Raw genomic sequence first — 27119 nt, forward strand, 5'->3', positions numbered from 1 at the left:
AATTGAGAAGTATTTTCTCAATATTCTTTAAAGGTTATGTTTTATGGGTAAATACAAAACAGAAGTTGTGAAGCAAAGAGTGACAAAGTAGAATGATGGTAGAGAAAGAAAAGGGCTTCCAGATTTTTTTGCTGTATTGAGTATGGAAACTGTTTGCATGTTAACTGTGCTATTGAAAGAGGATGGGTGCAGCTGGCAGTGAGCAGATTTTAGCATACTGAAGTGAACTCCCTTCATCCTCCATAGGTCTGTTCAGAGCCATCAGTCGTTTTGTTTTGTAGGAAAAAATATAATGCCAGTTGAACTGGGAGAGTGAAGTGCTTGACCGTGCTGCCAACAATATGCAGAACAGTGATGACTGAAAGGCCTGGGGTGGGTCACATGACCCAACAGGAAGGCACAGGAAACTGTAGGCCTGCTCAGAAATGCAGGGGAGAAAGCTTGCCAACACAGACACACACACACACACACACACACACTTTAGCATGCCCCTACCCTCAGCACCCTGTGTCAGTGACAAATGGGAGAAAAATGTATGAGGGTTGCTTTCCACCGTTTTAAGCTTATGGCACTATATCAATTCTGAAGCAGGGAAATTACTCCAGAGTTATTTCTGGCTCCAATATCCTGAAGACACCACAACCTTAGTTTGCTTCTCCAGCAGGCTTGATACTGTGGTGATATTCTGTTTATGTTATATATAATCTATTATATTAAGTCCTCAGAAATGTAACATGCCTGGCAAAGCAGGTTTTTGGGGGGCAAAATATCCAATAGTTTGAACTGGTTTCTAGTGTTTTAACCCCTATAACCTTTCCTTTCTAAGATGTGTTACTGGTTACCAAAATCATTCACTACCATAGTGACAGCCACAAAATATATTCACACTTTATATTCTTTCTCACACACACACAATAGTCTCCTATTTATCCACGTCTGAACTCTCTTTCTCTCACACATATATATATATATATATATATATATATATATATATATATATATATATATATATGTCTTGTAACTGAGAAAGTGTTGTTTCATTTTGGGAGACAGACTGCAGATGAATGGAAGAGGTGAAGATTTTGTTTGATGTGGCCCAGGCCAATTAAACCAAAAGTTACAACAGACGGCAGCAGTATGTTGGAAGCGAGTTGAACTGAATAAAAAACATTTTGAATTAATCATTTGTCCTTCTAGGGCATTCACTTTTTAGATTTGTTTATTACTATGAAGTCTTAAAATTTCGCATTAGAAAAAGCAGGAGAATTCCCATATGAATTTAAGAGAGTCATTTATACAAGTTCTTGAGAAATGGTTATGGACAGCACATGGAAATCTCATACCAGACGCTTTCCCCTCCAAAACCCTCAGGCTGTTCTGATCAAGATGAAAAATACTCGATGTTAACATTGGCAGTAATGGTGAATTTTATGTTTTGAATTTAATTTGGCAAGCTTTTCAGTTTCATATACAGTTAAACCCAAATGTAGCTGGCATATTCTGAGGTCAAATACTTCTTGCATCCTTTCCAGAAATCCTTTATCAAGGTTGCCAAGTCACACAAACAATAAAGTTTAATGAAAGTGCCATAAGATTGGATTATTGCAATATCATCAATCAACCAATCTGATGCCATTCTCCATTTTTATCAATCTATACAAATGTGATCATTTTGCAAACAGTGATAGTGATAACCCCCTGATTCTGAGTCCTAATGAAATGGATAACCCCCTGATTCCGAGTCCTAATGAAAGTGATAGCCCCCTGATTTAGAGTCATAATGAAAGGGATAACCCACTGATTCTCAGTCCAAATGAAAGTGATAGGCCCCTGATTCTGAGTCCTAATGAAAGTGATAACCCCCTGATTCTGAGTCTGGGGACCTGAGCACTGCTGCGTATATCTGTGCTGTGCTCAACTATGCTGGCTGTGGCTGTCCCCTTCTCAGACCACTACCTGAGGCTGGATGCCCCAATGAACAACATCACCACCTCGCTGGGCCAGACCGCGGAGCTGCACTGCCGTGTGTCCGGGAATCCTCCCCCTACCATCCGCTGGCTGAAGAACGACGCTCCCGTGGTGCAGGAGCCGCGTCGCATCTCCTACCGGCCCACCGCCTACGGCTCCCGCCTGCGCATACGCAACCTGGACACCACCGACACCGGATACTTCCAGTGCGTAGCCACCAACAGCTTCAGCACCGTGTCCTCCACCGGCGTACTCTTTGTCAAGTTCGGTAAGCCCTCTTGTCCCAAGCTCAACCAAGAAAGCTCCTCTTGTTAGGTTGTTTAATATTAAGTTACTTATTTACTTAACAGTGCACCTATCTAGGGAGGCTTATGTAGCTCATGCAGTCTGAATATTACCCATTTATAGAACTGGTGTTTACTGAAGCAGTGCAGGGCAAGTACATTCCTCAAGGGTGCAAGAGCAATGCCCCACCAGGGATTTAAACCTGCAATCTTCAATTTACAAGTCAGTTTCCTTAACCTGTAAGGTTGACCTTTCACATGTTTGGGGGGGGTGGATGTGATGTAAATCTCCTGCAAACAAGTAAGACAGAAAAAAAGTCTCTTAGGTAGGAGAGGGAAATGTGGATAGATTGGTTCTGGCTCTTTAAAAGCCTTTCTAATAAAAATTACTGTCCCTTTCTGGCCCCAGAGCCCAGCCTGCTTTGACTTTAAACCCTGCAGGAACATTGTGGTGATTGTTGTGTCACAGGCTGGAAGGGCAAGGCGCATGTCAGTGGACCTTTTGACAAGCACGAGGCCAGCAATACAATTAACACAATTTTCATGCGTTAGAAAACGTCGAACAGAAATAGCACTAAATGGACGTGATTAACTCGGGGGCATCAGAGCTGACCTTCAGCACAGAGAATGCAAGCTGAGTAGAGATGTATTTTAAACTGGTCTGTGGTACGGTCTAAAAACATGTGCGAGTCGGTCTGCGAGTAATTGTTCCCCATTATAAATCCAAATTTCTCTTCCAGATCCACTCCCCACCCCCAATGCAGGAAGGCCTTCGCAGTAAGTCAGCTCTCCTTTATCTATACTTAAGCACTGCTGTTAAACCACAGGCACAGTAGACAAGGGTGTGGGGGGGGAGGGGTGGAGGAAACTACTGCAGAGGAAAAATGATGAGTTAATGGCCTTCTCACAAGTCAGCCAAAGGCAACGGCTTCTATTGTCCGTCTGTCGGTGGTGCTCTTGACAGGTAATATAGTGCCGTACAAGGGGATATGCATTAAAGGGCATTCCTGATGTTTTACATTGTGTCGTTAAATAGCTCGCTTTCACTGCTGTCGTGCATTTCTCTAAGGGTTGAATACGGTATACAGAAAGCAGGTCCTGTGTGAAGCATTTAGCATTAGTAGCACATCCTCTGATACCATGTACAAGAGCTCACACTTCATTTTTGTATCTCATTCAGCTGCAAGTTTGAATTGTTGGGTATTTGAACACTGACTGAACAATACCAGTAATTCAATGAATGTAAGCAGCAAAGACTATTGGCTTGGAAAACAGTTGTCAGATTCTCTTCAACAAGTGTGAACTCAAAAGAATGTCTTTTAATGGGCTTATTTACGGTATGCCATCAGTTCTGCAAGACATTAAAGGAAGAGCAGGGTCTGCACATTGAGGACTTACATCTGTCAACTTTATGCTTCTTAGTCTAGTGCAGGGCAGGAAGGGCAGAAGTGGCCAGCTGATGATCCTAAATCATGTGTCTCCTGCCCTAGCAGCTGGAGATGGCTCACAGTCATCCTGCTGCACTCCATGCACTTCGTGCATGATAATTCCAGGCACTCTGTGCATGCTAATTCCAGGGACTTAGTTAATGCTAATTCCAAGAATTTTGTGCATGCTAATGCCAGGGGCTCTGTGTATGCTGACTCGAGACACTGTGTGTATGCTAACTTCAGGTGCTCTGTCTATGCTAACTCCAGGCACTTTGTGCATGCTAACTCCAGGGGCTCAGTGCATGCTAATTCCTGGGGCTCTGTGTATGCAAATCCCCAGGGCTCTCTTCATGCAAATTCCAGGGGCTCTGTGCATTATAACTCCAGGGGCTCTGTGCATTATAACTCCAGGGGCTCTGTGCATTATAACTCCAGGGGCTCTGTGCATTATAATTCCAGGGGCTCTGTGCATTATAATTCCAGGGGCTCTGTGCATGGTATTTCCAGGTGTACTGAGTGTGCGAACTCTTTGCATGTGAACTCTGGAATTGGAAGAGGATGGGTGCAGCTGATAGTGTGCAGATTTTGGCATACTGAAGTGAACTCCCTTCATTCTCCATAGGTCTGTTCAGAGCCATCAGCAGTTCTGATCTGTGGGAAAGAATACAATCCCAGCTGAACTGGGAAAGGGGTGTGCTGGAGCTGCTTGCAACTCCTGTGATTCATGAGCGGTGTGCCCTAGAAGACCTCCCCTGGAGGAAATGTGCTCTTGCAGTCTCTTTAATCGGCAGTGGTATGATAAGCGGTGGTAATATTTCTGAAATGGTTTTTAATGTTCGTAGGCTACCCGCACGCTCCGAGAGCTGGGCCTGGTGCACAGCGTTTGCACATTTTTTTGGAATGATGTAGTGAAGTCTCTGCGCCGTTTTCCAGAGAAAACCAAACGGAGGACCAGAATGGCTGGCACCATCTGAGCTTCACGCACTCCGTAAATGCCGCCATCATCTCCGGTTCTTAGGTCATTTCATGCCCTCGGGCTCCGAAGGCAGCGTCTTAATATTTTAGCCAGTTGAGAGCTTTAAAAATGATTTGTGCATTTATTTGCTTATTGTTTGCTTTACTTTAAATCCTCATTAACGCAGTTGTTTGTTCTAATTCTGTACTGCAACTGCAGAGAAATATTTGTACTCTTGCCTACTTCCACAGGTTTTTCTTGTATAGCATTTGGCTTTCTGCCATTGTGGGACTTCAGCAGATAATATACCCAGTGATCTGTCTGTCTTCCTGAAAAGACTGTATTCTGAAATTGAGAAAGGATTGCTTTTTGGCTGGGCGCCAGCCAGCCTGAATATTGATTAAAGTCTACAAAACCCACCTCTGTGCTTAACCCACAATCAGACAGCGGTGCACCTCATTTCAGCTAAATACAGTCATTACATGGTTTCATTAAGGAGCACAGGGGTCTCTTTGACTGGGACGTGACTTCGTTTTTGCTGTTGCTCATCATTAATGTCATCATCTCTAGATTAGAAGTGGCCTGTCCTGCCAATGTGTGTCAGTGAGACAGGGTCACCTGAGCGGGGCATGTAACAGCTCTGCTTTTTGTTTTTAAAGAGTCTGTCAAAATGTCAATCACACAAGGTCACCCGCTTCGCTGTGAGCGCTGTGCACCTGGCACGCCGATTCCCCAGTGTGCTGTGGGTCTGACAGTAATGAATATGTTCCCTGGATCAGTGCAAGGTACAGGCACTGACAGGCCAAGCAGCCAGTGTCCATGTGTACATTGGGGGCTGTATTGGGACAGACGATTCTGGCTTATTTTAATTTGTGCGGTCGGTAGAGTGGAAGAATAGGAAGTGCTGCCTTCCTAAATACAAGTTAACGAAGTTCTAAATGAACAGATTCTGATGTAATCCATGTCTGTGGCTGCTTTTGTTCATTTTTGAATAAGTTGTACAAACTACCGGTGTGAAAGCTACGCCAGGTTGGTCGTGTCCTAAAAAAGCTCATCTTCCACCCCTGTGTCGAGTTGCGTGGAAGGAGGACATTTATTAAGGCCGAGCAATAGATTTCTTCCTGCTTGACCCTGTGACGCTCTGCTTATGCCTCTGGTAAACCCCAGCATTCACAGGGTTTAATAAATACAATGTGTTGTTTCTTCATTTTTCGGTGCTTTATGGGGACCACCTGGAAACGCGGTAATAGAATCCCGAGGACGAGGAATAATGGCGCCCGTTGTTACAGTGAGACGTCAGTCATTCGGCCGGGCCGAGCTCCTCGCCGCGCACTCCTCCGCTCCTCAGACCTGCGCCGTTCCTCCTTCCCTGGGAGAGATGTTTTCACAGGCCAGAACAAACATACGAGGGGAAAAATGGCTCCCCTACCAAAATTAGCTCTTTCAGCTGCAGTCACCCTTCGGAAGAAGGCGACTGAAGAAACCTGTTACTGAGGGGAGAGTACAGTTAACTCCACGTGGAGGCTGTGTGCTTATTAATCCCGGTTTGGGTAGTCACAAGTCGCCTCAGACTTGTGGTACGACACCTGAATATTTTCAGAATGGAATGCTGTTGATTTGCAAAACAGCCTTGGTACTGGGATAAAAACCCTTGCAGCTTTAAGGATGAATTCAGTCTCCTGGACGCCTTGACATTACATCAGAATGCAGAATTTTTTGTGTGAAGCTGGAGCAAATTAATGATGCATGAAATTGAATCCATAATTTTACTTACTTAAATAACATCCATGCATGTGAAGCCAGAAAGATTGTAAGAAGAAGTATAACTATAAAGGGCTGAGCTTGAAACGCTGAGCGGAGATGGGCTGAATGGCCTGTTCTCATCATCAGACATTTTAATGTTCTTATGTTTTTATATGTATGCAGCAGTGCGCCCTGTTCTTGGGGACACAGATCAATGAAATTAATTTCTCGAAAAGCCAAATACATTTTAGTGGTGGTTATAAAAGAATTCTTCGTACAACTGGAAAATATTAATACCATTGTCGCTACGCAGTTGGAGTTTATTAATGGTTCCAATGGAGGGGCTTTCAACACTGAAAAGAAGGTTAGACTTTCTGTGACTCGCTTATAGGACATACCTGTTTTAACAAAAGCCAGACTCCAGCCTCCGTTGTGTTTGATGGCTGCTCTGCAGACATGGTAAGCAATGTCTGTGAGGAACGCTTGAGCTCTGATGGCATATACATTTAAACAGTGATGGATGCCACTGATGGGAGCTTGAGTCTGGCATTTTAATCACTGCTACTATGCGCTTGCTGAAATTCAGCATGTCCAGCACAGAAATGTATTTGCACTGCATGCGTACCTATTGTTATCCAATAATGAAATTAAATTTACTTTGTACAGGTAAATGTCATGTTAAGATTATTGACACAATTACAGAGGACAAATCAAGCATTTTGACAAATACTTAGATTTTCAAAGGACACTGTCAAAGACATCAATTGAATGATCACACTGTTTTGGAATGCTTGGTGGCACTTCCTTTAAAATGATCACTGATGTAGTGTGTTTATTTTAGAGAATCTTTTTTACAAATCACTCAATTATACTGTCAGAAAACCACTGCTTGTTCTGTAATGGTCAATGAAAATTGGTGGTAATTATTGATTTTATCAACCATGAAAATGACTTGAAAATGCTTCTTGCTTTACAATTTTGCACCTTTGTGTCATATTGCACATTTTTAAGAGCAAATGAGAGGAAACGGGGATTCTCAGTAGAACACTTCTTCCATTTACTCCCAAACATCCCCCCATGGGTGTGTTTTGTCCTTTGTGCCTGATGTCATTTACATTTATAAACCCCCAGAACAGCTCAGTCACCACCCTGTTATGGGTTTGTTTAACCACGTGTTGATTGATTCAGGACTCAGACCTTAATATTATCCACTGGGGGGAGGCCCTTTGACACAGGCTGGTCAGTGGCAGGGGCACTGTCTGAAACATGAGCCAGCTTGGAGCGCCCGGGTCCTCCGCTAACTGCTTTCCCAGTTTCGGAACGAGGCGGGTCGCCGCCATATTCCAGACAGGCCCGGATTGTTTGGATCGGGGGGGGGAGTCCTGTCTGGGCGAGGGGACCCCAGCGTCAGGTATCAGCGGAGTCGGAATCGGCCTCCACGGAGGCCTGGGCAGTTCTCAGCCCCTGCTGTTCTGAGCCCCCTCCCCTCCCGGTTTGCCTGGTCCCGATAAATCTGTTTACCCGTGGCCGCAGTAAATCACTACCTGACCCGACCGTGCCGAGTCTGGGGCCCTGCCTGTGGATTTAATCCGTCCTGAAGGGCCGGGTCCCCCTCCCGGTGTCGGCTTCTCCGCTCCCCGTCGTCGTTGAGGGTGGGTGTCGGCCGCTCCACGGGGAGCGCATTTGCTTTTGGCCCGTTGTGCAGATTTACATGAGAAACGCTGGGAAACAGACGCCGGCATTGGGAGGCTGGTAACCTTGCCACACCGACAGCCTCAGGGCAGCTTCCCCTCATGAATGATCCCACTGTTTTTTGGATGCTACCAGCTAATTCGGTAAACCCTTCTGCATTTGTCTTGCTCCAAAATTGAAAAGAAAAGCTTTTATCTTGCTTTGACCTCACTTTTTTGCCTCATTCCATCTGAATGCCTGTTTTGTTCTGGGCGAGTACTTGTAACCTGACTGAAAATAACTTGTACATCAAAATGTTATAAACCTTAGCTACAATAAATCCTTGGTGTTTTTTTTCTCTCAGGCAGGGAAACTGTTTTATGTCATAAGGCTGCTGCTTTGCACAATCTTGCTATTGGAGTAGTCTAGGGTTCTGAGGAAGATCATTGTTTCCCTACACACACTGTCTTGATTATGAACCTAATAACTCTGTCCAACACCAAGGATTACAAATCCTATCTGAGAAAGCACATTACACAGAGATACTTTCCACATCTCCGTTCAGAGTTCCATCTTCTCCTAGTCAATTCTTGGATCATTCACTGTTTGTGATCATTCACTTAAAACCAAGGAGGCAGATTCTATGCACTCACCCTTCTAGCACATTCAGATGAAACCCTTCATAGCAGAAAGGACAGGAGCAATTAAAGCTGCCAATGTCTTGCCTCAATGATAAATGCCTGTAACATTCCCAGGAATGATGAGTACAAACCCAAATGCAGAACTCCTTAATGTGTGTCCTCCTGCAGTGTAAAAGTAGCGGTGTGTGCAGTAGGGGAGTGAGACTTCCTTGCTGATGGTAGGACAGTGGGCCATGCTCTAGAGATTAACACCTGCCTTTTTCAATGGGGAGAGATAGAGTACACTCCAGTGCGAATACAAAGGGCTTAACAAACAGGGTCCAGGCATTAGAGCTTCATCTGTGGGTGGGCTTCAAAGCTAAATACCACAAAGACCCTAGTACCTGTTGTCAGCTTTATCGAGTGGCTGTGTTGTATTTTAGCCCTGATCCAAATTGAAGATTGCAGAGGTAGCCTGGGTGATCTGTACATCATGTTGAAGAACACAGGCAAATCTTGTGCTTGGGGGCCAGCAGAGGTGCATTCTGTGAATAAGCCAAGAACAGCCTGGGGTAGCAGGAATTTAAATGGGAAAAGCATTGCAGAAATGGATTGGGAATTGCTGGGAAAGCCCTGCACTGTCACTGCTGCCATTTTGGAAGGAGGTGGCTCTTCCACTGTTCAAGACTGACTGGTCCACACAGAGCTTATTTCACACAGTGAAGGGAAAATCCCAGAGCAAACACTCCGTTCCCCAGCCTCGCGCGATGCCCCTCTGGTTCACCCCCTCCACCGCCCTCGCGCTCTCCTCTTTTCCCTTCCTAGTTTTTCCATGAACAAAGACTGCCTGCCAAACCCCTTAAATATTTTTCCGTGTGAACCTCACTAAAAGGCACATATTTGAATGTTAAACTGTAAATATGAATGAAAAGTCTAAAAGTCCCATTCCCTGTTTTCCTAAATAAATTATATCCAGTTCCTATTCACTGGAGGGGACAGTTAAATAAATTTGTTTTTATTGGTAGATCACAAACCTTACTCTACAGCTCCGTGTAAAACAGATGCCACAGTACCTAAAAAACCTGTGCCTGTATCGACAGAAGTCAAGACTTAATGGTTCAGGCCATGCTCGATATTTAACATTTTTTTCTTGACAGTTAACGGTAATAGTTCATGACAGTTAACAGTGCAGTTTGGTATGATGTCTTCAGTTGTATCAAAACTTAGTGAGTACAGCAGGCCCAAGAAATGATTTATACAGATGTTCCATGGCTGGTGAAGTGCTAGAGTTTCCCCCTTTGAGATATTAGCCTGGAGTGTGTTTTAATTACACTTTTCCAAGTTACTCCACACCCCAGGAAGCAGTGGCAATGTTAAACATGCATGTTCTTGTTCTATATGTACCAGACATTGTATGCTTTGATTGTGGTCTACAAGAGAGGTTATAAATCACAAGGCGAGGTTGGGGAATCATGTTAATGTACAACAATGCTCTACTCAGCTCTTTTTCTCTTCAATGATATTCATCATACACGTGAGAGGTCTGATGACACATAACCACCAAGCCAGATTTGTTCTTTTAAGAGGTCAGATGTTCCAATGTCCTGGAAGTCCCTGTAGTTGGGTTAGAAATGGACCCCAGCAGAAATGTATAATTTGTTTAGCAAAGGAAGTTGGACCTTGCTTGCTCTTAAATGGACATTGGCTTCTGCCATCTGTAATTTTGGGCCTTGGTTCTGCCTTTGCTTCTGCTTATCTGGCTTGGAACCCGAGCCCCTATCTTTTGTTTGAATGTGATGTCACAAATGAGGTGGCTTACATGATGAGTGATGGTACATAGAGGAAGATTACACTCCCTATGTATTGCCCATCTCATAGCAGGGGGTCCTCCAGCTCAAACAGAGGCAGGAAGAGGCCGACATCTGCCGGCTTCTAATCCTATCTGATGGAGGGCCGGAGAGAAGCAGATATTTGGGGCCTTAAACTTCCCGCAGCTGTCAGGAAGCACAGATTTCAGTGGCACATGGAGACCCTTGCATCATTGCCCACTGAACAAAGCCCTTGTGGGGCCCTTCAGTCCATGTTCTGACTGTAGCCTTGGATCCACTGGGCGTTCACTGTCCAGGATGATTAAAGCCACTATTTACAGTTTACTTTGCCAAGGAAAGTCATTATTAAACATACTTAGACAATTGGTTCAAATACCTCCTTGAGACCCTGGAAAATTCTGAAAAGTGATACTTTTCATATTAAGGAATATCATTCCCAATAGTTACATCAGCCACTGAAGATTCAGTGGTTTTCGTATTGTTATGGCACAAGAAGGTGACATAAATAAGCTTTGTTCACAAAAGATATATTATAGTTTACAGTAATGACAAACAGACTTGGTGTTGCTTGATTGTATACAGAAGCTGCAAAGTCTTTGTTTGAATGTGAAATAGAATATGAAAAGCCTGGCAATGCCTGTCTGTTCCCCAGGACCGGCACATCTTTCATTTCCAGCTGGAGTTGCTCTCCTGTGGAAAGATTCCTGCCGAGGCAAAGCAGGTACCCCACTGACAAGGCAAAGGACACTGAAAACAGGAAATGAACAGAAATCTCTACATGTTGTGAGCAGCACTGTTTCATCAAAATCCCTTCCAGAAGTTGCAAAACTTAGAAAAGAAATATGCCATTTCAGTTCGGTCCTGTGTAATCTTCCTCAGCCCTCATGAGAATTATTACTTGTTTTGTTTTCAGACTCTTGAAGGAATATTTTGTGTACAAGTGAAATGTTGCAATCTGGAATTGGGTACTTTACTTTCTCTGAAGAACAAGAACAAAAAGATATCTCGGTCTCCATTTTCAGTTTTCCTGTTGGTCTGCCATATTTGCCGACACAATGTCATTTGCTACAGCGTATCAAATTTCCTCAGGTCAGTAATTATATAGAGTAGCAAATCTTTAGATTGACATGCTTGAATTGAAGTAGGTTGTGCAGATGCTATAAATGCTGTGTGAATAATCCACCAGGAGTGGAGCAGTCGGAGCAGGCTGGCAGGGGCTTGTGAGCAGAATGGAACAGATTCTCACATTGGGGGATTTTTATTAGACTCCAGAGGCTGTCTGTTAGCTTTGGTGAACTAAATCCATTATCTCTGCTATACGAGCGCTCAACGTTGACATCTCCATAGGGCGACGCGCCTGCTAGAGTTTCTGCTGTAGGTGTGGGAAGAACTTGCGCAGCAGGCTGATCAGTTTCATGAAGACGGATGCATATCTGCCTGCAGTACATGGATAAAGCCCTGCTTGATGTCAGTCAAAGTTTGGGCTGAAGAACTGTCCTCTGGAGGGTGGTGGGTTTAATTTCATAACCTCATATTTTGTGATTTTGAATGAAAAATATGCACCTGAAAAAATGTTTTTAAGAAACTCCAAACTTTTAGATCAATTCTTATATAAAACATAACAGGCTAAATTGATTTAGCAATATTGCATTTTAATGGTATTTGGCCATAAATGACTTATTTGCAGTATTTAAATTACCCCTGTCTGTGCACCGTTGTGTGGGCCCTCCAAAATATAGCCTACCAAACTCTGTCAGTCAGAGATCATGTTTATCGTTGTCCATCCATTTAGTTTCAATCATCGTAGAAAAGAATAAAAAAGGAATCATAAACATTAGTTGTAGTTAACTAGGTACACAAAAGTTATTATTATCAGGAAGACAATGCCGATGCTGTTTAAAAATAACAAGTTTCTTCCTATTCACACTGCAAATTCTGAAGTATGTCACCCTAGTGGGATTTCATTTTAGCTTCATTGCCTCTATTTTTGGACAATCCCAATAATGTTGAAACTCCACTACTGTAGGTATACTACAGACCATGGATTTTACATCATTACTCCATAAATCAGCTGCTGAAGCTACAATTTAAACAAATGATTAAACTAAAACTCATTTGCATATGAATTAATTTGTATTAATTGTCAAAGCAGACTCATTTATTCCTAGTAGGCCTACTATATAGTGCTCCAGCAGTCTTTGACTCTTGAGTATTTGTGCGCATCCCTAGTCAATGTCTTTATTTTAGACCTGCACATAGACTGCAGTCTATACTGGCTATGATTCAAGACAGACCACCCTCAGAAATGAAAGAAAATAAGGGATAGTTACATAGTGTCTCTTGAGGGGGACATTATAATTGAATATTTAGTTTGTCTCGTTTCAATAGGTGCGCTTTTATTTTTACACTTTTTGTTACACTGTCTCGAACTTTATCCATAATGTTTTGTTTACTGTACATGTCTTTGTTCCAATGGCAATAATTCCAATGTTATGCACTTTCTTTGTGATTAAATATTGCACAGCCAAACACTTGGAAAGAAGCAGGCTTTTCTGTAATAGAAGTTGACATCTGAGTTATGAAACACATTCATACTTGTTACTGTTTGTCTCTCTCCATCGCCGTTATTATTTCAAGTCTCCTTTTTGAAATACAGTGTGGGTTTGGCTTTGATGAATAGGCCCATGTGCGCAGTGTGGCCGTAGAATTGAATATGGCTTTTGTCTTTGTGTGCTTGCCTGACCTCCTTTCCTTCAGCCAGTTCTTCTAAAAGCTTTCAAGTGGTCGGGTGGATCCCCGATATCCAAGTTCCATGAGAGTGGTGCTGGGTGTGTAGCCCCTCCCCGTTTCTGTAAACCCAGCCCTCTCCTCCACGTCCCTCCACCCCACACTGCCTGGCTCTAATGCTAAGCATATGAGACACATTTCTCCTGAATGACAGGCCAATAAATCTGCCGAGGTTTATCTTCAGTGCATTAACGTAGGCTGGGCTTTAAGTGCTCACAGCTGCCCCTTGTATAGAAGCCTTCCCATGCCAAGGGCCAGAGTCAAGAAGGGGGACACTGCTGCTGGCTGGGCGGGGACACTTTTAACTGATCCATGAAAAGATAGAGAACCTTCACTTGGTGATTGAGAGGCACTGTAGTCACATGTGCAACTTTGTTTTTGGGTATATCAGCCTGGTGCTCTGCCTGTGGGAATGTCCCTATGCCAGTTTCCCTGTGAGAGTGTCCCAATGGGAGTGTCCTGTGGGAGTGTCTTATGAGAGTGTCCTGTGGGAGTGTCCCATGAGTGGCCTGTGGCAATTTCCCTGTGGGAGTGTCCTGTGATAGTGTCCCTATGGGAGTGTCCTGTGGGAGTGTCTTATGGGAGTGTCCTGTGGGAGTGTCACTATGGCAGTGTCCTTGTGGGAGTGTCCTATGGCAGTGTCCTATGGGAGTGTCCTTGTGGCAGTGTCCTGTGGGAGTGTCCTGTGGCAGTGTCCTATGGGAGTGTCCCTGTGGCAGTGTCCTATTGGAGTGTCCTGTGGGAGTGTCACTGTGGCAGTGTCCATGTGGGAGTGTCCTATGGGAGTGTCCTGTGGCAGTGTCCTGTGGGAACATCATGCTGCACTTTTGCTGACGACTCAGTTCCTCCATGTGATCAGAGAAGCAGAGTGGCTGCAGGAGGGCCGGGGCGTACTTTCATGCACAGAGACAGGTGCTGTTGAAGCCTCTGCTGATCTCATCTTCAGACCGCTGTAGTTAAAGCTGGGTAGCACCACCCTGTACACTATGCGTGGGAGTCCTTTTCTGTTTTCAGCAAATAATTTTTTACAATCTAAGAATGATTGCTTCTACAATACAGGCTGTTAAAGACACTGTTTATCATTTTAACTCTTCACATCTGGGCAAAGGTTTACAGGGTTTGCAGAGCGGTGTCTGAACGTTATGGTAAAAACACATTGGGAAGCGGAGAGATCCATCTTGCGAGTGTTCGCTGGTGTCTGTCCCTCAAGGTTCAGCAGGCACGCAGCCTCCCCGTGGCCCACACTGGAACATGTGTTTAAATCTCCTGCTTCTTCCTGTCGGGACCTTATTGTTTTACCAGGAGCACGGAGAGCCCGTGACTGGGATTCCAGTTCCATCAGAACTCACTTAGTCCTGCCACAGACATGCTGTGTGTGGGAGTGTGTGAGGCTTGCTCAAGGTGCGTTAGGTGTGTGTGTGTGTGTGTGTATGTGGGGTGGAGGGGGGGGTAATGCTACGTGCATGGCTGTGTGTTAATGTCTGTGTGTGCTTCCAATAAGATAATAGTGACTTCCCTCAGAGTATATATAGTACACAGTGTGGGTTTTGGACAAGTGTGATTTTCTGCAGCTCCTCATTGTAGGTCACAATTGTGTGATCTTCCTCATCATTTAGCCTCCATGGCACAGTCTTTTACTGTAATACGCAAAAGCAGCACGTCTGTGAACCGCAATTTCTCCAAAGGTGTTTTTTTGCATTGTTGCATAATTGGCCCATTGAGTCACTGAGGGAGGGAGGGAGGGAGGGAGGGTTTTAGTCAAAATTCCTCACCTCTGGTCAGCTAGTCACCTGCGGTTTGCCTGGTCCAGCTGCATCAGTGAAAGAAAGAATGAAAAGAGCTGAAGGAAGTGACAGCTGACTGCATGTGTTTCAGAGTGTGAGTCAGTGCTAAGTCTGCTCTCCCACGTTACACAAGAAATCTCAGGGAGAGGATGATCTTCACTGTATTCCGAATGGGGGCTAAAGGAAAAAGTTTTGTAATCGCCAGGCGTTGGCAGAGGAGCCACTACTGACCAATGGAATGAAATTAAAATGTTTCTTCCATACTTGTGGAATGAATTTGAGGCAAACCGCAGTAAGTCTTGGCCTCTCAAACATTGGGTGATCTCTAGCTGCCAGTCTCTGACTTCTGGCTTATTACCCATTGGATACAAGGCCAGTGGTGGTTTGGTTGCGTTGTTTAATTTGCCACTATTTTAAAGAGCCAGTATTTCCCTCTACTTCTTTGACAGCCTCTGTAATGCCTGTATGAGGTTATCAGTGTGAGTTTATATCTGCAGTGGTATATCTGCAGTGGTATCTGTGATTTTTCACTGTCATGATGTTATTTTAAAGGCTTATTGTGTCTCTGCGACAGTGCCAGTTCTGCCAGTGGCATTTTGTCATTTTCAGGCAGCTGTTTTGTTTGACAGGATGAGGGAGGAAGTATAATTGTGTCAGTGTGATTCTGTGTATGTGATGGTGTCAGTGTCCCTTTGGAAACCTATTTTAACTTACTTTAATTAAGACTCAATTTGCATCCTATTAGGAATTATTTAGTTAAGGTGAAAATAAATGGCCTCCACATTGCAAAAACCTATTTTTGGACTGTTTTTGTAACTTTGTTACATGTTGCTTGGATGAGGTCAGTCGAGTACCAAACCTATTGCTTACAGAAATCTACAGTAATAACAATAACAACAATAATAATGCATTTCTTACAGGTCCCTGTGCATAAAGCATAGAAAAGAGAAATACAACAAGCATACAGTTACCATCATGCAACTAACTGGACATAAAGAAAAAATGAAAAACAAAAAGAAAGTAAAATAAAACTAAGAATCAAAGAACAGAAATCATAGAAAAAGACAAGACTTACAGATGAAGAACTGCCATTCAAACGAAGGCATACTGAACTGATGAGTCATGAGTTTAAATTTGAGAGTGACAATCATGCAGTCTCTAATCTGTTGGGGTAAGGAATGCCAAAGTTAGGAGGCCAAAGCTCAGAAAATTCTATCCCCCGTAGAGTAGATTAATTTTAGGCTTGGTGAGTTGGCCAGTTTCAGAAGAACGTAGCCTCCTTGTAGAATGTAGCGAGTCACTTAAATTACTTGGTGCGAGGCCACAAACTCCTTCTAAAGCCATCAAAGCTTCCTCATACACATAAATGCTAGAGTATTCGATACCAGCTAAATGTTCTGACAGTGTGAGCTATCTCAGTGGGATATATGGATGGAAAAAAATATGGTTAGACAATAATAGAGGGACAGGTAGAGTGTAATCCTTTCTGTCGCCGACGTAAGTGTAGAAATATGGGCCTGTAGCGAACCTCCCATACTGTTACATTGGCTGCCCCCTAGTGGCTAGCATGATGAATTGCACGAATGGCTCTCACCCCGCTCTGTGTGTGCCTCTTTCAGAGATGAGTATGATGAGGAAGGCTTCTGCCAGCCCTACAGAGGCATCGCCTGCGCCCGCTTCATCGGAAACCGCAGTATCTTCGTGGACTCCTTGCAGATGCAGGGCGAGATCGAGACCCAGATCACAGGTACCAGCGTCCGCTTGCTGTTCCTCACTTCTGAATTCTTTTATCAGACACGGAAAGCAAGTGAATCATCTTGCACCTGGTTTGAGGGGCCATGTGCTCTCACATGCCGGTTTCATCTGACCACCTTCAGCTTCACATTCACATGCACAGATGATATGATCTCTGTAAAGGGCCAACAGCGGTTCATGACATAGTCTCACGGTATGGGCCACATATGGCCCACTCTGAGTCACTGCAGTAACCCCGCTTTGTTCACAACAGGCAGTGCACGGAGAACTTCTCACTGGCAGCATTTAATAGCCAATCGTGTTAAATGGACTGCATTTATATAGAGCTTTTATCCAAAGCGCTTTACAATTGATGCCTCTCATTCGCCAGAGCAGTTAGGGGTTAGGGGTTAGGTGTCTTGCTCAAGGACACTTCGACATGCCCAGGGCGGGGTTTGAACCGGCAGCCCTCCGACTGCCAGACAATCGGTCTTACCTCCTGAGCTATATCGCCCTTAGTGTTAAAGGCTATATATCACTTCTATGAATTAAAATATTGATCATTCCCAGACTCCTTCACCCGTAAAGAATAAAGGTTGTGTCTTCCTCCTACACATTAAGCAGAGTATAATTTGTTGTACTGTGTTTTAGTTGGTGGCGTTCCTGTGCTAAGGCTGTTCTCTCCTCCCCCTGGCAGCTGCCTTCACCATGATTGGCACCTCCAACCACCTATCGGACCGCTGCTCGCAGTTCGCCATCCCCTCGCTGTGCCACTTCGCCTTCCCCGCCTGCGACCGGAGCTCGGGCGTGGACAAGCCCCGGGACCTGTGCAAGGACGAGTGCGAGATTCTGGAGAACGACCTGTGCAAGACGGAGTACATCATCGCCCGCTCCAACCCCATCATCCTCAAGCGCCTCAAACTGCCCAACTGCGACGACCTGGCCGCCTCCGAGAGCCCCGAAGCAGCCATCTGCATGAGGATAGGCATCCCCATGGCCGAGCCCATAAACAAGAGTGAGAGCCAACTGCGTCTGTCTACAGCCATGCGGTCTGTCAGTCCGTCTACAGCCATGCGGCCTGTCAGTCTGTCTACAGCCATGCAGTCTGTCTACAGCCATGCGGCCTGTCAGTCTGTCTACAGCTATGCAGTCTGTCAGTCTGTCTACAGCTATGCGGTCTGTCAGTCTGTCTACAGCCATGCGGCCTGTCAGTCTGTCTACAGCCATGCAGTCTGTCAGTCTGTCTACAGCCATGCGGCCTGTCAGTCTGTCTACAGCCATGCAGTCTGTCAGTCTGTCTACAGCCATGCGGCCTGTCAGTCTGTCTACAGCCATGCAGTCTGTCAGTCTGTCTACAGCCATGCAGTCTGTCAGTCTGTCTATAGCCATGTAGTCTGTCAGTCTGTCTACAGCTATGCGGCCTGTCAGTCTGTCTACAGCCATGCGGCCTGTCAGTCTGTCTACAGCTATGCAGTCTGTCAGTCTGTCTACATCCATGCGGTCTGTCAGTCTGTCTACAGCCATGCAGTCTGTCTACAGCTATGCAGTCTGTCCGTCTGTCTACAGCCATGCGGCCTGTCAGTCTGTCTACAGCCATGCGGCCTGTCAGTCTGTCTATAGCTATGCGGCCTGTCAGTCTGTCTACATCCATGCGGTCTGTCAGTCTGTCTACAGCCATGCAGTCTGTCAGTCTGTCTACAGCTATTCAGTCTGTCTATGCAGTCTCAGTCTGTCTATAGTTATGCAGTCTGTCAGTCTGTCGGTTTCTAGCAGTTTATGCTGTAATGCACATATCCATGGCTGAGCCAGTCAAGAGCTCACTACCCAGCATGGCTACGAAGTCTGTCTGAGTAATTATTAATATTTAATAATCCACTGCCAAGGCAGTCGGCAAGAGTCAGGGTTCATTATTCATAGCGTGTCCGTATTTATACAATCAGTCAATCTCTGTCTATATCAACCTTTTACTGTAATTACTAGCATACCTAATATCTGAGCTCATCAAGTGATAGAGTTTTCTAAGCATTCTGTCATTATTCATTTATTTATCATAATTATTAACATATACCATCAAAGACAAGTCTAGCCCATCATAAGTTCCCTAAACTGCCTGTTTATATCAATTTATTGTAGTTTTATACATCATAATTGTTAACAGGCCCTCAGCCATGTCCATCAGTATACACGTTTGCAAGAGGTACTGCAGATGTGACTGTGAATATGAACTGTGCAATCATCTCTGCCATCTTAATCCAAACTTTAATTCTCTATAGCTTTGTTGATCTGATTTCTATTTCTAATGTTTTGCCATCTGAACTGAAGCATTTCTCTATTTATTTCTTGAGTGTCTGCTAGTCTGAGTGTCTATTTTTACATCAAATGAAGTCTGTTGAAGGGATGTTTCCCTTCATTCATGAACTTTAAAAATTGCCCTATATTCACCACCTTATATTTAACATACAGTTAAATGCAAAAGCAATGGGACAGTGACACAGTTTTTTGTTGCTTTGGCTCTGTACTTCAGCACATTGGATTTGAAATAAAATATGAGGTTAAAGTACAGACTTAATTCAAGGTTATTTACATCCATATTGGAATTGCAACACTTTTTGTGCATTTTCCCCATTTTTGGGGTGTAAACATAACTGGACAATAGGTTGCTCAGCTGTTTCTTGGCCAGTTTTGCATCATTAGTTCATGCTCTCAAATCAAAGCTGACCGTCTGCACTTTAACCTCATATTCATTGTGTTATTTAAAATCCATTGTGCTGGAGTACAGAGCCAAAACAGCAAAAAACGTGTCACTGTCCCAATATTTCTACTTCTGCATTTAACAGTGTGTTGTCCTGTTGTGTGTGTGGTCACCAGATCACAAGTGCTTCAACAGCAGTGGTGCAGACTACCGCGGCACGGTCAGCGTGACCAAGTCAGGCCGGCAGTGCCAGCCCTGGAACTCCCAGTACCCCCACAGCCACACCTTCCTGGCCGTGCGCTACCCCGAGCTCAACGGAGGCCACTCCTACTGCCGTAACCCTGGCAACAAGCAGGAGGCGCCCTGGTGCTTCACCTTGGACGAGAGCATGCGGATGGAGCTGTGTGACATCCCCGTCTGTGGTGAGAAAGTCACCGTCACTGTGTCTGTCCCACTGCATCTGTATTACACAACACCAGGACCGCACATTACTGCACAAACCAGCATTAAAAAGACAACGCTTGCTTGCCAATGTTATGAATCACTGTTGGTGGTAAATCTGGAGGCCATATTACACTTTGCCATCTAAACTAGTGTAAAATCTTTTGTGTGGAATAGAATTATGGTATCGGTTGTGTCATTTCTTCCCAGAAATGATCTGCTGTCAGCAGAGGGTTTGCACTCAGTAATTTACTGACAGTTCAGATATTTGATACAGCTCTGCTTAAAACTGTGAAAGCCCAAAAACTGGCTAAAACCTGTGATGTGTGGTTTGTGTGCCACGGTCGCGCAGACTACAAGGACAGCCATGGCGGCGGTGGCGGCGGCAGCATGGAGATCCTGTACATCCTGGTCCCGAGCGTGGCCATCCCCCTCGCCATCGCCCTGCTCTTCTTCTTCATCTGCGTCTGCCGGAACAACCAGAAGGCCTCCCGCCCGCCCGCGCAGCGCCAGCCCAAACCGGTCCGGGGCCAGAACGTGGAGATGTCCATGCTGAACGCTTACAAGCCCAAGGTAGGGAGAGGGGGAGGGGGGGGGGGGCGGACCTGTCCCGCGTTAGCGTCTAATAGAACAGCATGGAGCGGTGCGGGAGTAGCCTGACAATACATCAGACAGGAAACAAACCAGGAAACGTTAGGACAGGGTCTTTACACTCAGAGGCCATAAAACAGCGGGGCTCTCCGTGACCTTTGGCGATAAAGCGCAGGGGGTGCAGCGTTTGCACAACTGAGCTTCGGAGCGGCACGCCTGCAGTATGTCAGGGCTGTGTATATGACAGAGCGTGAGCCTCCAGCGGGCGGGCCGTAGCTGAACTGCAGCGCTGGGCCGCGGGTCTGGGTCTGCAGGTGGTGGGGAGGGGACCAGGCTGGGGATCTCCAGCTTGATCCCAGGGGCACAGGAGGGGAGCTGTTTTGAGTCAGGCTTCCAACCCTTTTAATAACAGAAACTCTTCTCTCTCTTTCAAACATCAGCCCACAAGGGTGAATGAAGTGCTCATCCCTCTCAAAAAGCCTTTGAGTCCATTCCCTGTTTTCAGGGCTGTGGTTTACTTTAGCAGCAGTGTCTGTGTGCACCTGGCCGTGCCAGCATGTGGATGCAATCTACCCAAAGCTCAGGAATCCCACCGCAGTCGTCTTGTCATTACTTTGACATTCCTTTAGTTCACCTCCCCCTCCCCATTTTTCATTTCAGGCTCTGGTGTACCCAAACACCCCAAGCCCATTTTGTTCTTTTTACCTACCAGCGTAGTACGGAGTTGTAACCTGTATTTGGCCACATTTTGACGCAGTGCATTAGTAGGTGACTGCACAGTATGTGGAGCACTGTCTGTGTGGCCTTTCCTGGTGTAAGATCTCTCTCTTTCTCTGGGAGAACATTGCAAATATTCACCCATTGCTAATATTTGAGTAACAGAAATGTGTTGAGATTTGAAGTGGTGCTATATGTTGAAATGTACAACAAGTGGATGTCAGCAAGGCTTATTAACAAAGGTATGTTATAGGTATGTTAACTGATGACATGTATGCATATGCCATCAGTTTTCTCTTTATATATGCTTTTTTTACGTATCAATTTAAGCTTCAGAAAACAGCCTTGTTCATGTCATGGTTTTCTGTTCACCACAGTATGGGAGTCCCATGTTTCGTAGTACATCACTTTTATTTTGGCCTGTAGCTGTATGGGTTCCTTCATAAGAGAAGAGAAAATGATTTCCACGAGGCGCTCAACACAGTTATCACGCACCCAGCTTGCAATTTTACAGGCTGTCGGAGAAGGAGTGTGTTTGATTCCCTAATTCCTCAGCCCCCCATCTCCCCCCACCCCCCTTTCCCCTGGTGTCACTGTGATCAAGCAGGCCCTGCTCTAGGTCATTCAGAGGTCGCTCTTTATGACAACCGTTTGGACAGGGAAGAGGACGAGCAAGCATTTGGCCCAGGGGAACGTCTGAAATGCAGAACATCTGTCCCTTTCATAAGAGGCCTCATGTCTGCCCGCCTGCCCATTGAATGTGGCTCCTGTCAGGAATTTCAATTTTCATTTTGAGGTTATTAGGACCTCTCATCCCTGCTAACCTTTTATCTCCCCTCCAAAACCCGTCCCTCAGTCTAGAACAACACAGCTCACAGATTACCCCTCCAGATTACTGAACCACCTCACGTATATGAGAGGAGGTTACCTGAAGTCTGTTTAAATGATAAGAAAATACAGAAGAGTCGAGAATGCCGAATCCAGAAAGGCTGTTTTTACAAGCCCAGGGAAGATTGAATAAATTCCTGGGTGTCTTATTTTCTCTTGGCTTTGCACGCAAAAACAGATGGAAACAACCTCTACATACCTTTCCTATTGTATTTGACCAGCAAATTTGGAGTTAAAGAAAATATTGTTTTGTATATGAATTCCAAGCATTTGGAGTGTCATAATAGGCTGTCAAAACTTATTTTGTGGGTTTTCTGGTCAAGATGTGATTCTTGGATCTACAGTGTGTTTTTCTGTATTGATTTTTAACTTTGTGGTCCTTGAAAAATTCCTCTCGAGGCCTGTACAAGGTCTGAAAACAATTGAGTTTATCTGTGGATCAGATAACCAGGAACTGATTAAGCCAATAAGAATGGGTCGAACTGTGCCTGGCAGAAATGTACCCAGTGAAGCGTTGTCAAGAGATTATCCAGGATAGTAAATTCACACATACTCTTAAGAATGGTAATTACTGTAGTGGCTTCACCACAAACGACGGGTATTACAAACCTTGACTTCACTTTGTGACTCTGCAAAGAAAAAATCTGATAGTGTAGCTGTCTGTTTTTTTTGGGGGGTGATTGTGTATTATTTTTTGTTAATGGGAGAAGGTAGCATTGGCCTCCATGTTACTAGGGTGTATGTCCAGCTGGGTCAGGGTAATTTTATCTGTCCTCTTGGAAGTGTGTGTTTACACTTTCCAGTTTCATGTTGTCTTGCACATCGGTTACAACTACAAATTAACCACCATCATATTTTTAATTGCCAGTCCTTTGACTGATTTCCAGAGCTTTTCAGATATTTTGTGCCTTGCTATTAATGATTAATATGAGTCCAGGAGTGAGGGGTTTAAATAAAGGGCACAGACTAATAAATAACAATGGATTCACCAGCCAATGTTACTTCTAGACTCATCGTGTTATATTAGGCAGTTTGTCTGTTTCCTGTTAACAATAACAGGAACTTCTGGTCTGTAACTTTTTGATATCCATCCCACCCAAATCTCAATTACAAAAGAGCTATATCAGGACAAGAGTCATTAATGAGAATTCTAGACATTGTGCAGATAATGTACAGAGCCCCTTGTTTTCTAAATCTGATTCATGTTTCCCATTGTTCCCGCTTCTGAACAGTATCAGTGACATGTTTGATGACTGCATGGTTCAGTGCAGACGACTGCAGCTCTTGAGGGAGTGGATTCGGTGTATATTCTGCTGGATAGTATCTTATTGTCCTTCTCTTCTCTCCCAGAACAAAGCCAAAGAGCTGCCTCTGTCTGCTGTGCGCTTCATGGAAGAGCTGGGCGAGTGCGCCTTTGGCAAGATCTACAAGGGCCACCTGTACCTGCCAGGGATGGAGCACGCCCAGCTGGTGGCCATCAAAACACTCAAGGACTTCTCCAGCCCCCAGCAGTGGGGCGAGTTCCAGCAGGAGGCCTCGCTCATGGCTGAACTGCACCACCACAACGTGGTGTGCCTCCTGGGCGTGGTCACCCAGGAGCAGCCCGTCTGCATGCTCTTCGAGTTCCTCAACCAGGGCGACCTGCACGAGTTCCTCATCATGCGCTCGCCACACTCGGACGTGGGCTGCAGCAGCGACGAGGACGGCACCGTCAAGTCCAGCCTGGACCACAGCGACTTCCTGCACCTGGCCATCCAGGTGGCCGCCGGCATGGAGTACCTGGCCAGCCACTTCTTCGTGCACAAGGACCTGGCGGCCCGCAACATCCTGGTGGGGGAGCAGCTGCACGTCAAGATCTCCGACCTGGGCCTGTCCCGCGAGATCTACGCGTCCGACTACTACCGCGTGCAGCCCAAGTCCCTGCTGCCCATCCGCTGGATGCCCCCGGAGGCCATCATCTACGGCAAGTTCACCACCGACTCGGACATCTGGGCCTACGGCGTGGTCCTGTGGGAGATCTTCAGCTTCGGCCTGCAGCCCTACTACGGCTTCAGCAACCAGGAAGTGATTGAGATGGTGCGCAAGCGGCAGCTGCTGCCCTGCCCCGAGGACTGCCCCCCCCGCATGTACGGCCTGATGACCGAGTGCTGGCAGGAGGGCCCCGCCCGCCGGCCCCGCTTCAAGGACATCCACACCCGCCTGCGCACCTGGGAGGGGCTGTCCTCCCACACCAGCTCCACCACGCCCTCGGGGGGCAACGCCACCACCCAGACCACCTCCCTGAGCGCCAGCCCCGTCAGCAACCTCAGCAACCCGCGCTACGCCGGCTACATCTACCCGGCGCAAGGCCTGGCGCCCGGGCAGATCGGCTTCATGGCGGCGCCCATGGGCCAGAACCAGAGGTTCATACCCGTCAATGGCTACCCCATCCCCCCGGGCTACGCCGCCTTCCCCGCTGCCCACTTCCAGCCGCAGGGGCCCCCTAGGGTGGTGCAGCACTGCCCGCCCCCAAAGAGCCGGTCCCCCAGCAGCGCCAGCGGGTCCACCAGCACTGGTCACGTGGCCAGCATCCCGTCCACAGGCTCCAACCAGGACGCCAACACACCGCTACTGTCCCACTGCGTGGCGCTGTCCGGCATGCCCCAAGGGCCAGTATTCGGACACGTGAACCAGAAAGGCCTGCAGATGGACCCCACGCAGACTGCTCTGCTAGCAGACTCCTCCAGACACATGTACAGTGAATCCGTCATCACTGCCGATTTGTAAATATCTCTTGAATTTTTTTTTGTTTGTTTTTAAAGTTATTATAATTATTTTAACTTTCTCTTGTAAATATGAAAGCCTGAATGAAAATGCAAAGATTTATATTCAGAAATGTTTTATAATAAAAAAAGAAAAGAAAGCCTGTCGTATTGTACATTCTGAAGCCGCCCCACCCCCGATGCCTTGCTGTGAAAACTGCGGTCCTTTGCCAGGTTTGCCTTCAACAAAAATTGACGCTAAGCTTTTTGTGTGTACATCATCTGTGTCAATACCATGAACGCGTACTTTCAATCTGTTAAAGTCTCGCCTTTTCAGGATCTCAAAACAAGGAAATTAATGTTCTATAAGGTTGACCTCTAAAGCTATAATTTAGGTTGACTGAGTCCTACATTCTTTGCAATACGTGTCTTATAAGACCATTGATCTTATATCTTCTAGCAGTGTGAATTATCATGAAAGGCATAAAGTAAGACCGACTTCAGACGAAATCTTAAGTGTAAGTGCTCATAGTAGCACAATTTCAAATGGCTAAATGATGCAATAACATTGTTTAACACTTTAATTGTTGAAAGTGTCAGTTTTCAATGAGTTTAGTTCTGTCAAACTTTTATGATGAAAAATATGCCTTGAGACTACAGAAGTGCTTAAAATGATGTACCTGCAGCAAGAAAATATAATTAGTTAGCATATATCAATCAGCTCTCCAGTCTGTCTTCCAGTATATGCCTTTTAGCTATGCAATATGAAGCTCTTACTCAATCATTTGGTTTCTGTCTGCCTCACACTATGAAATGGGTCAAATAGATGTGTGTTCTCAAACATACAATATCTTAAAAATTCTAAATGGAATAATAAATATGTCTGATATTAGGACTGGACTAAAACCTAATATGCACATGCACACAGATGTTGAAGATACTTTCAATTCTTTACAACAAACCTCTTCTGTACAGTATATTAGAGGACTTATACAAGCAGCTATATTTCATTGTTTAAATGTGTTTGTTGCTATGCAACTGTTGAGTACAAAGATCCACACTACACCTGTATTGTAGACAATCATTTGTTCATCAGTTATCAGGGTATCATGTAAAAATGAAGCTTTTCAGAAATGTTCCCAGCTTTTTGGGTGCTCATCATTACAATGATATTAAAATGCATAAATAAATCAGACTTATTTCAGAGGTACGGACAAGTTTTACAAGTTTTGTAATATTTTCATTAATCTTTGTCTTTGATGTTTTTAAGTACAGATCCTAGGTATGTGCAGATTAATACAGGTATTCTGAGTCAAAATGTATTTTGTGTGTGTGTGTGTGTGCGCGTGCATGTGTGTGTGCTCGTGTGTGCGTGTGTACTTTCCTGTCCAAAAACCACTTAAACACAAGACTGTGAATCTTGGTACTGGATATTTGTCTTTTGCAAGATATTTTCATTGTGCTGTTTTTTTAGGACAGTTTCTAACTTGGAACCGTCTTTCCTATGATTTTGTAGAATTCCGTCTACAAATTTGAAAAGGTTTACAACATTCATAATCTATAGACCAAGAGGCCTTGTTTTGTATTTCAGAGGATTTTTTGCACAACTGTTTTGTATGGTGAACATATGATTAAATTACATTGTTACATACATTGTTACCTTGTCATGTGGTGTTTTCTGTTACTATTCAATTTCACCGACAGAACAATCTGTCTTTAGTATATAGGGATTTTAATTACATTTTTCACGTGATTTCAAGTGATTGAGTTTGATGTCTTATAGACTGTGTTTTGCTAGTGTCTAGGTGTCAAGATTTTGGAAAGTGAAAGTAGAGAAAAATAATTATACCATACATATTTATGATATCCATATTTGATATAAAACACTTTTTTAAAATAACAGAAGTAGCATTAGAATGACACTTAGAATAAAACAATAAAAATATTACTTTATCTGCCATGCACATAACTATTGACCAAGAACTTTTGGCTGGGGGGAGGGATGGGATAGTCTCTTTTCTTGCATGTAGTATTGCTTGCCATGTCCACAGGACAGCAGTATGACTTGGCTTGTGTTTAATGTGCAAAATTCTACTGAAGTAGAAGTCCTAGCTTCATTTGTCAAGCTCATAACTGTACAGCAGTGGTTCCAAAAATCTTGGAACTTTGAAACACTGATTTTCATTCCTAATATATTTGTAAACTCATACACATATATACTGTTATTGTGTTCTGAATGATGAC

General features: G+C 44.8%; 1 protein-coding gene across 2 annotated transcripts in view; it reads left to right on the plus strand.

Moving 5' to 3' along the window:
* Positions 1–26531, plus strand: part of ror1 (receptor tyrosine kinase-like orphan receptor 1) — an 87365-nt gene extending 60834 nt beyond the window's left edge. For both annotated transcript variants that reach the window (XM_035412673.1, XM_035412674.1), the window contains exons 3-9: positions 1949–2236; positions 2993–3029; positions 16691–16818; positions 17503–17820; positions 19674–19919; positions 20291–20511; positions 23485–26531. In XM_035412673.1, coding sequence (XP_035268564.1) covers positions 1949–2236; positions 2993–3029; positions 16691–16818; positions 17503–17820; positions 19674–19919; positions 20291–20511; positions 23485–24900 — 2654 coding nt within the window. In that variant the 3' untranslated portion in view covers positions 24901–26531. The remainder of the gene's footprint in view (positions 1–1948; positions 2237–2992; positions 3030–16690; positions 16819–17502; positions 17821–19673; positions 19920–20290; positions 20512–23484) is intronic.
* Positions 26532–27119: the final 588 nt, after the last annotated feature.

The sequence above is a fragment of the Anguilla anguilla genome, chromosome 4, assembly GCF_013347855.1.
Source record: "Anguilla anguilla isolate fAngAng1 chromosome 4, fAngAng1.pri, whole genome shotgun sequence".
NCBI classification, from domain to species: domain Eukaryota; kingdom Metazoa; phylum Chordata; class Actinopteri; order Anguilliformes; family Anguillidae; genus Anguilla; species Anguilla anguilla.